The sequence below is a fragment of the Rattus norvegicus genome, chromosome 4 (genome assembly GCF_036323735.1).
Source record: "Rattus norvegicus strain BN/NHsdMcwi chromosome 4, GRCr8, whole genome shotgun sequence".
In the NCBI taxonomy this organism is placed as follows: Eukaryota; Metazoa; Chordata; class Mammalia; order Rodentia; family Muridae; genus Rattus; species Rattus norvegicus.
In genome coordinates this window covers 95207861-95218696 of record NC_086022.1, presented here as the reverse complement: position 1 = coordinate 95218696, position 10836 = coordinate 95207861, and the positions used below count along the sequence as shown (strand labels likewise).

At 39.9% G+C, this 10836-nt stretch overlaps 1 protein-coding gene across 2 annotated transcripts in view; it reads right to left on the bottom strand.

The window, feature by feature from the left end:
• Positions 1-10836, bottom strand: part of Grid2 (glutamate ionotropic receptor delta type subunit 2) — a 1477190-nt gene that overhangs the window by 3658 nt on the left and 1462696 nt on the right. Inside the window, exon 16 of one of the 2 annotated variants that reach the window (XM_039108399.2) lies at positions 6097-6151. The exons of the other annotated variant lie outside the window; for it this stretch is intronic. Within the exon in view, the coding sequence (XP_038964327.1) occupies positions 6131-6151 (21 nt within the window). The 3' untranslated portion in view covers positions 6097-6130. The remainder of the gene's footprint in view (positions 1-6096; positions 6152-10836) is intronic. 2 annotated transcript variants of the gene reach the window in all.

The window sequence follows — 10836 nt, the reverse complement described above, 5'->3', positions numbered from 1 at the left end:
AAAGCAGAGCATCACGTCACAGTTAAGGCTGGGCCTGGGACAGCTTTGACTCTCTTTCTCACAGTTTGCCAGACATTGTCTCTGCTGAGAATGTTCACCGAGAACAAAGAGGAGGGAGATGGCAGATGTTTGAAACTTCTCAGTTATGGCTTCATGACTTTCTTGGACCTGGGGAAGGCACCAGGAAGCAAAGCATATCAGCTTCTGGTTCTGTAGGACCTGTTTCAGGGAGAACCTTGGAGTCTGGCTAAGTTAGGACTAGCATAGCTCTGGGGTAACATAAGGTTTGGGGTATCATCACCAGAAAATAAAAGGGTGCTGCCTTTGCATGGAAAGTGAATAGTATGCTTTAACAGTGCTAGTCCTGATGCCCAGTTACACATGAAATCCTGGTGCCTGATTCCTCAGATTTTGAATTTTGTAAATGAGCCACAGTCATGGGTTTTAGACTCTATGCAAACTTTAGAGAACATGCTGTTTAGTTTTTCTTCCTAACTTGACACAAGCAATCACCTGGAAAGAAAATGCCTCCATTAGCTTGGTCTGTGGGACATTTTCTTGACTAATGACATGTGTGAGAGACCATTCTTCTGTGGATGGTGCCACTCCTAGGCAGGTGGTCCTCGGTTATGTAAGAAAGTAAGCTGAATAAGCCACGGGGAGCAAGACAACAGTGTTCCTCTGTGGTACCTGCTTTAGCTCCTGCACCCAGGTTCCTGCCTTGAGTTCCTGCCCTGACGTCTCTTCTGAATGGACTGTAAGCTGTACGATGAAATAAACCCTTTCTTCTCTAGAAGATTTTGGTCATGGTATTTATCATAGAAATAGAAATCAAACTATGACAGCATTAATCATTAAAAATAAATATACAAATCTTACCACAGTTGTAAATAATTGAATGTTGTTCTGTTTTTAACTTACTCATTTATAAGCATGATTTAGCATGTTTTCTCTTTCTCGAAGCCCAAGACACACGTCTTACATTCCAGCCCTTCAACATCATGGACATGGGCACAAGTCATAAATCTTATAAATCAGTCTCAGGCTGGGTCAGCTATTCCTGATGTCTGTATCTTTGTTGGGCGAGCATGTATTCAGATTCCATGGTTTGCAAAACCCTTACTCCTCACATACAATTTAGAAAAGAGGGAGTGGTTTTAACTGTGTTAGTGAAAAGGCAGCACTTACCAGTTAACTGAGTTAAGTAGCCAGTTATTTGAGCAGTGTAAATTATTTGATTGAGATCAGTGTGGAAGTCAGCCCTAAAGTCCTGGAATACATCCGCGTTAACCAGAAAGCTGGTGAGTGTGCCCTTTAAAAGCTATGGTTTTGGAAAAATCCAAATAAAACAAAGAGATGCTGGATTTTGTTACTAAGCAGGTTTAGGGACTACTTTTCCTAAGTAATCTTGTTTTACTGTTGTGACATGAAACTATTCTTTTCTTCTGTTTTTCTGAAGTAGAACTCTGGCCTCATGTATACTAGGCCGGATCCTTACCTCTGAGCTCATCCCCCAGATTTGGAGAAAGTCTTTCGTATTATTTTTGGACAACTCATAGTCCAGTGTTGCAGTGAACACAGTTTGCAAATTCTGGAGCAGCAACTAATGGGAAATGCTTGTTTTATTTTTAATTCATTTTTCACTATAAAAATAAATAAGCTAATAAGATATCAGTTGTTTATTTATACATTGGATCCAAATTAAGCTGAAAGTTTGGAAAACGGAGAATGTGCACATGACATAAACTTTACCCTCTATAGGGTTCTTACCTAGTTAGGGCACTAGGTCCATCATACATAACATAATATTTAACATTAAGATGTTTAGTTCAGCATTTGCTGATTTCTTCTAAATATTTGGATAAATAGTTCACATTGATAGATACAATTATTGCAAAGGGAAAGATAAAACATTGAAATAACAGAAGAGAAAGTCAAGGAGGTGGTAGGATGTACTTTAAGGGTTTGTTAAAGTTCTGAAAGGTTGAGTGCATCTCTTAATTATGGACTTGTACACAAAACCTGTTGGGCCCTTAGTGTCCTAGAAACCAGAAGTTGGTATTGTAAAATGGCAAATACATCACTAATATATTATATCTCACATATATTGAGACCTTTATACAGAAGATCAGAGTATTACAGGAGAGTTCTCATTTACCCATCTACTAATCTTACCCAGTGAGTTATCATGAGCTGTTTGATTGATAGTGGTAGAGATAGTATTTTATTTACTTGTATATTCTTGGAAACTAGTATGTTTGTACCTATAACATCTGGTGCATGCTAGATCTTGGCAAGTCTTTGTTGACCATGTAAATATTAATGAAAAAAATTGCAAGTCATAAAGTTGTGTATGCATTCTTAATCTTAACTGCTGAAACATCTCTCTCACCTATCACTGAAGATTCTTAATGGAAGTGAACAGAAATTTGGACATTCTACGTATGAAGAGATCAAAATGACTGTAATATATAGTCTGTGGTAAAAGTAAAGATAAACCAGGGATCTTTTGATGCTGTTCAAGCAATCTCATCTTGAAGCAATGAGGTCCTAGAACCAAACACAAGGTCCTAAGACAGAAGGACAGAAAATATAAATGCTAAGGAAGTTGGTATTTGAACATGGCTGAAGAAGCATGGGCTGAAAATGGCTTTGATGAAAATAGCTACTGTTTATGAAGTGTTCATTCATGGCCACACTCAGCACGTGGCTTAGTATTTAATCTTGTTCATTCACCACAGTCTAGGAGATGGTGTTGATTATCACCCTCAACTCAGTGGTAAGAAAATGTTACTGGCTCATCAATTTACCCCAAGTCAACACCACTATGGAGTAGCAGTCAGGGTGGGAAGCAGTCCTATCTGCCTTCAGAGGCTTTAATATTAGCCCCAGTTAATACATAGGTCAAAACTTTTGAGAGATAGAAACATTTTTGAGGATATTGATGTTTTTATGTCTTTTGGGAAGATGAGTATTATTGCTCCAGTATCTTGAAGTTTAACTTAGGAAATGAATAACTTTCCAAATGGACTAATGATTACATAACTTAACACATAGCTGTACTAGCCACGTGGAGGACACCCTGCCTCTGCGAAGACAGAGCACTGTAGGAGGATGGATGTTTTCACTACAAGCACACGCACACCTAGGCCCAGATGCAGGAGGGTGTGTCTCTACTCGCAAAGAACGCAGCACTGCTCAGCGGACTCACTGATAGAGCAGAGTAGCTCAGTGTTCCCAACGCCTCGAAGGAGATCCGTATGCATCTGTGATTTGGGGGTCACACAAAGGCTGGCATCTGCTTTTCTTCTTTACCCCATCTCATCAAAGATGTACAGCCAGAAGTAATATGGGCAACCCATAGACTGGACTTCTAATGTCTTTGTTTTTGTCCTTTGGTAAAGTCTTCTATTTGCTTTTTCCACTGTTAGTTTTTTTTTCAATTTTTTATTTCAATACTTTCTACTTTGTGGTATGTAAATGCTAATCAGAAAAAAGTGTATAAAACAATTGTAACCACATAACAGTACACAGTGAATTATCACAGAATGTGTTTGGTAAGGACCAGTTTTAAAGGAGGAGACAGTCGGCTCTGACTGTGAGCATGGGGTCCTCACAGCACCAGGTTTCCTTTATCTCTTTGGCTTCTCTTTATCTTAGTGTTTTGAAAATGTTAGAGAAATGGTAGGATTTTACTTTTACATTATTAACGTGCTACAGTATCAGATTTGCATGTAATGGACTGTGGACTAGAAACTCTCTGAAATTAGTTATTTCAATAGATAATTTAAAACGTAAATTTAAACTTAAAAATTTTAGGAATAAATAGCTTACATAAAACAAAACAAAAAAATCTAAAAAATAAGCAATGTTTTAAAAAAGGAGAAAAACCCAGAGGGCAGGCTTCCAAAGATGATGGTAATTATTTAAGGCTGTGATGTTGAACTTGATCTCAATAGGATTTTTACCTCTCCATTTACTGGAGCCTGCTGGCTGAGTGAGGCACTTTGTTAAGCAAGGCTATCAGACAGTGCTTGGCACACTCTATTCAGAAGCCTGATACACTTCCCTACATGTACTTGTGACCTTTCGATGTGGAAAGTTTAGTTTTAATATTAAATTCTGTTGAACAAAGTCAATATGCAAGAATTACACTATTATAATGGAGGCATTCCTCTCGTGAAGAAATAATAAGAAAAGAACCAGAATTGATACAATCCCAATAAGGTAGGAAAACACAAGATAGGTAAATAAAAACTGAGACAGAGAGGACAGACTGTTACACACACATCACATACATTCTTTCAGTTGTTCATTGGTGTTTCAGATTATACCTTCCCGGATACTTCTTTGGACACAGCAACATACTAATTATAACAACCGTGGTTGGCAAAGACAATAGAGTCAAAGTTCTAAGTGTGGTTCGTTCATGGCTCCTCTTTGCAAGTTCGTCTCTCTCAACTCACTATTGACTGACTTACCTCTAAAGCACAATTTCAAAGGCATCCATTTCATTGCAGAATTGCAACAAAGTCAGGCTTGGCCCTTTGCTTTCTGCCTCTGGAAAATGTGTTTAGGCCTTCAGGACCCTCCTAGTGGGAGAGTGATATGTTCAGAAGAGACTTATCGTCCTGATAGGATTTTAAAGTGTCTAACCTGTCAGAATTTGGGGGGGGGGGCATTCCTTCCAAAAATGAAATTAGCATAAAGAAGCATTGCCCCTGCCTCTTTAGTTTTTAGAACATCTGCAGGAGATAAACACTCATGTTTTGAATTTATCCTATAAAATAGAACTTTTTTGCAGAGAAGCAGTTTGCCTTGGAATATGATAAGCACGCATACAACACTGCAAGCAGAAGCTGAAGGTTCCACACGTTTGGGAAGCACAGGAGTGAGGTTTAGTGAGGTTTAGACACTGTCACAAGGATGTTAAAGCAGTGCACAGTTACAGTATGTAGATGGGAACACTGGGGCTCACTGCGGACTTTACACTGCCAAGGTTCTTAACGCGTGTGAGATAAGAGTGATCACTCATGAAAGGTTTTGTTGTTCAGTTTCTCTCCCTCTCTCTCTCCCTCTCCCTCTCTCTCTCTCTCTCTCTCTCTCTCTCTCTCTCTCTCTCTTTCTCTCTCTCTCTCACACACACACACACACACACACACACACACACACACACACACACACACACACACACACAGGCACTCACACATCGAGCCAAAGTCAATGGCAGTAGGTGGTTTATGTCAGGACTGGTTTTGCTGCCCCTCTCTCAGAATAAGATAAATGTAAGTGATGAGCCCCTGGGGTTGCTTGAACTCATTTTGTATTCAACACTCTGCCTGGCCCCTTTCTCAGCTCTTTCTCCCTGTCTTTGTATGTTCAGTTCAAGCCTACTTGAGTTTCTTTTTTCTTTTGTAGAACTTGGTTCTTTTGATGTGCTGCAGGGCACGCCCTTCAGCACAGAGTACTTCCCAGGAATCGGAAACATCGGCTCGCAGGTCTGAGAGGCTACTGTACAATAGCTAGCCCTGCAGCCCAAAGCAGAACCTTTCTACTTTCGCAAAAGAAGCCATGTTCAGCGTATTCCACAGCGGTGATTTTAAAGGGATAAGAACTTCACACAGTGTAAAGCACAGATTTGTTAAGCATTTGACCTGATCGACCCCATGGAAGGAAACTAACATGAGATGTGTCTGTATGGATTAGACAATCATCACTTCGTCCGGATTTCTCGTGTACTTATAAATGAATCTAGTCCTGTTTTACTGCCGCTGCAGTGTCAATCCGTGTGGGAACTGTAGTACCAATCTGTGTGGGGTCCTGGTCAGCTACTTCTCTTTGTTATTTTCCATCACAAATCATGTAAGAGAGTGCCATGCTTTAACTCTTTATGTACTGTGCACAAAGGTGAGAGGGATGAGGTGTGAGTACTGCAAGGTTACTGTTAGGCACACTGTCTACATCACTCATTCAGAGAGAGATGAGACAGGAGGAGACGTTAATTATTTCACATCCACAAGTAGCACTTCTACTGCAGAAGTTAAAAACATTTAACAAACACATTACATTCTACTTAAAACGTCTGTGTTTACTCACATATATTTTATGTGACAAATCTTTCAGGACTATGTCACTGAATTAGAACTTGGAACTGAAAATCAAAAGAACAAAACAGAGCAGAAAATAAGGGGAAATAGTACAATTCAAGTTTATACACACAAAAATGTATCCAGCCTAAAACATCAAAGCTAAAATAAAAACTTAAATAATAATTAACTTTAACTTTTCCCAGGTATTTAAAGGAAACCTTTTATTAAAAATAAACAACAAAATAATTAGAAAAGCAAGCTTGATGAAATTTGGTAATTTTCTGACTCAAGGAACTTGGAAAACCACTGTGTACCATGGAAACTGCTAGATTTTGTCTCCACACTGAGTTCATCTCATGTAAACACACCATGGACAGTCCTGAAGAAGTTGATATTGCTGAAACATTGGTCAGTGAGAAGATACAAACTTACCCGCAAACATTTACTTTCAACTGCTTGGGACTGGGTTTTTAAGCCCACCATACACTAATGGTAAGTGTCTGTGGTAATGTCTGTGGCTCACGACATTGCTGCAAACTTCTAGAGAAATCATTTTAGTGCTATGCTGTATTAATTTTGTATTCTCAACTTATTTCATGCTTAGGTGATAAATAAACCGAACAGATGATTGTCATACTTTCTGAACATTGGTATATATGTATATATTTGAACTATCTATTTCCATGTATCCAACTATCTGTCTGTCTATTTATAGAAAAAGATGATCCAAATTTTCAAATATAGGCAGAATATGGATTTTTAGAAAAATAGGGAATAATTCTTGTAATAAATTGGCAATGATTCCACACTCCCTTTTTGACAGTTGCCTTCAGTGTGAGGCTGAGTTACCAGGAGTGGATTGATCCTAGGGTGAACATTCTCTACAGCGTACAAACAACCTCTGACAGTAGTGGATTCCTGAAACTCATTGTCACCTGAAAAATTCTATAGGGGTCATTTTGCTTAAACAAAACCCATATCATTAATAACACAGACACCATAACTCCAGAACACTGGAGATACAGAAGTGTAGGCTTGCTAACGAAGTGCTCTTGTCTCGATGTGTCATGAATTCATCCCATTTCTTTCTCAAGGTCATACAACATTTCTGAAGTTAGACGTTTCAGAAGTGTTCGACCTTAAATTTGGTCAGATACACAGGTGCACGTCAGACACTCTTCGGTGTGGTGGCAATGGCTTACTGAGTCATCTCATGTCTCCCATTCTGGGTCATACATTTGAATAAAAGCAGTTTCAGGGTGTCCTGGGCCAGAGAGGATTGTTGCTTTTGCACCATGCTGATCTAAGGTGGATTGTACTAGAAACTCAGCCTGCTCTGAGTTGACGTTTCCTGTGTTCCTCTTTCCTGCAGGGATGCTGTCAGTATCCTACAAGATTTCATTATGAATTGGCAAATATCAGAACAACACCTGGTCTATATTTTAACACAAACCAGAGATAGTTAGGCTTTCGAAATGGATTGATGACTCCAGGTCTAGAAGTATTTCATTTTACTTTACCAAGATCTAAAATTAGATTTCCTTGTTGTTCCACTAAAAATTACTACAGCTTAGCAGTGTATGCTGGCACGCGCCTTCATTCCACGCACTTGGAAAGCAGAAGTCTGCTTCTGCTTTCTGTGAGTTCAAAGCCAGCCTGGTTTGCATAGAGAGTTCCAGACCATCAAGAACTACACTGTGATAACTTATCTCATAACAGCAAAGTATTATGGCTATAGCTACACAACAGAAATTGCTTGGGAAAGAAAGACAGCTCTGAATGTATTCCAATATTTTCTCTCTTAAAACAATAGTAATTGGATTGGGAATAAGATTCCAGAATTTCATATTTCATATTAAACATTTAATTGCAAAACAAGTCAGAGAATACATTTGAGATAAGACATCCAGCTAGCTAATACAGATGATTACTTTTCAAATGTTATTCCCTTTCCCGGTTTCCAGGACAACATACCCCCAACCTCTCCCTCTTCCCTTCTATGTGGGTGTTCCCCTCTCCATCCTCCCCCCATTATTACCCTCCCCCCAACAATCACGTTCACTGGGGGTCCAGCCTTGGCAGGGCCAAGGACTTCCCCTTCCACTGGTGCTCTTACTAGGCTATTCATTGCTACCTGTGCAGTTGGAGTCCAGGGTCAGTCCATGTATAGTCTTTAGGTAGTGGCTTAGTCCCTGGAAGCTCTGGTTGCTTGACATTGTTGTACATATGGGGTCTCGAGCCCCTTTAAGCTCTTCCAGGCCTTTCTCTGATTCCTTCAATGGGTGTCCCATTCTCAGTTCAGTGGTTTGCTGCTGGCATTCGCCTATGTATTTGCCTTATTCTGGCTGTGTTTCTCAGGAGAGATCTACATCCGCTTCCTGTCAGTCTGCACCTCTTTGCTTTAGCTGATTGAGTTTTTATCACTGAACTTGTAGATTTTAGGAGTTAGAATTATACAATAATTTATTTATTTGCCATTTTAGTTATTACTATCTTCCAAAACTTTGTGTCTGTTTATTCTTTAAAACTACTTATGCAATATATTTTCTATTCTTTGTTTTTTAATTCCCATACTCTGCACTCCAGTAAATCTGACTGAGCATAACCAAGAGACTTTTTTAAAGATGAAGACAGTGGGCTATTTGAGGTCATGACCTCCTTTTTAGGACTCCAGGGACCAACAGTTCTAAATCATTCTTTTATGAAGAAAACAGTCTTGGGGCATCAGTGACTGGAATGATCAGCATAAAGTTGACTGAATGGGACCAATGCACCACATTGCAATGTGCTATTTATGGTAACATTTTAACCATCTTCAGAGCCACAACACTATTGTGAGGCCAGTGTTATTAGAGCTAGTAATATGGAAATCTGCTAACAGGCGAGAGATTTAGGACGAACCCTTAACACTGTGTGTGTGCTCAAGGTCACCCACTTTTCAGGGACAGGATACATAGTTTGACCTTCCATTTCCCAATGAGGCAGCCACTGTCTGTAATGCTCCTGTTTGTCTTTCTGGCTATTTCCTGCTCTTGGGATGCAAAAGGGGGAAGTTGTTGTTGCTAGTCTAGCAGACTTCCACATTAACAACATGCAACCCATACTGACTCTGCGAATGAACCCAGGTCTTCAGTTTTGCTCTAGGACAGTGGTTCTCCACATCCCAGAATGCTGCGTCCCTTTAATACAGTTCCACATGTTGTGGTGACCCCCAACCATAAAATTATTTTCATTACTACTGTAATTTTGCTATTGTTATTAATTGTAATATAAATATCTGTGATTTCTGATGGGGCTAGGTGACCTTTGTGAAAGAGTCATTTTACCCACAGGTTGTGTTGAGAGTCACTGGTCTAGGAGGTGACACTTGAACAAGAGACTGAAATCTCCAAGCTGTAGAAAAGGTTTGAAACATGTGTATTAAAGAAACAGCTACCCACGTTGTTGGTAATTTAACAGAGAAATTATGCTAGGGTGAGGGTTCCTGAAGGCGGACTGTGGTGATAGTACACAGTGGGAACACTAGCACACAGTGGGAAAACATGTTTCAATATTATGCTATTCTTGACGGTCTCCATTGTGTATTGAGATGTGTATGTGGAACTCACTCTTAGTGATGACTACAGGTTGCTTTCTTTTCGCACACTGACTGACTTACTGAATTTATGCCAACATGCTGCCATGCTGCATTTTTACACACTAGCATCTCAGGAAACTACTCACTGCCCTAGGACAAGATGGTGTTGCTTTCAGTTCTAATGGGTTTGCTGCTTCTGATTATTTAGTGAAGCAGGATCCTTTGGAAGTCCTGGCATCCCCAGATTATTCCTCTGGAAATCTGTGCCCTTCTCTTTGTCCCTTTTTACCAAGTGCAATCTGCCCAAACCAATAACTTCTCCCACCATTTTGTTTTATTTTTTTAAGGAAAATATTTTCCATTTTTTTCTTCCAAATACTCCCAGTTTCTCTCCAGCATTTCTGCATTTCTCCAGCTCTCCCATGTACAGGACAGGATTCTAGACATAGCTAATATGTATCTTCTAAACACACACACACACACACACACACACACACACACACACACACACACATTGAATAGATAAAAGTTTACAAATAAGAATGAGACATCTTAGTGCAGTCAGTCAAACAGAGTAGATGAGTGGGCCTGACCTGATTGGCAGCTCCTGGGAGGACCTTGGCCCCTTCAGAAGCCTGGGAGGTCCCTCCCATGAAAATGGCTACTTAGGGAGGAACTGCAGGAAAGCAGACAGACAGATGCCTGTCAAACCACTGTAAGCAACTGCATTCCAATAGCCATGTGACCTTGGAGGTGAATTCTGGGCTCCAGAACAAAATGCAGCTAACTGAATTTGTGCTCTGAGAGGCGTTGAGCAGAGGACCCACATAGGTCCTTCAGTTTACTCTCTCAGGTCTTCCTGATACCAGCAGAAGTTTGACCCACTCTGCAACTCTTAACTGAGGGCATCGTGTCTTATTCCTGAGGCAATCCCATCACTTGCATGCCACAGTTAACTCTATTTATAAAATAATCAGCCTGATAACGAGCGGTGATAAACATACTATGGCGATGAAGCATAATCTAGGAAACCTAATTTAATGGCTTTTTAAAATTTCCCGAGCACTAAAATGAACACCGGGTATTGTATCTGGATGAATATAGTGATCTGATTTAAGTCAGTAGCAAGCTTAACTTTAAACTGCAGGAAGGGTCCTTTAGCAAAATGTG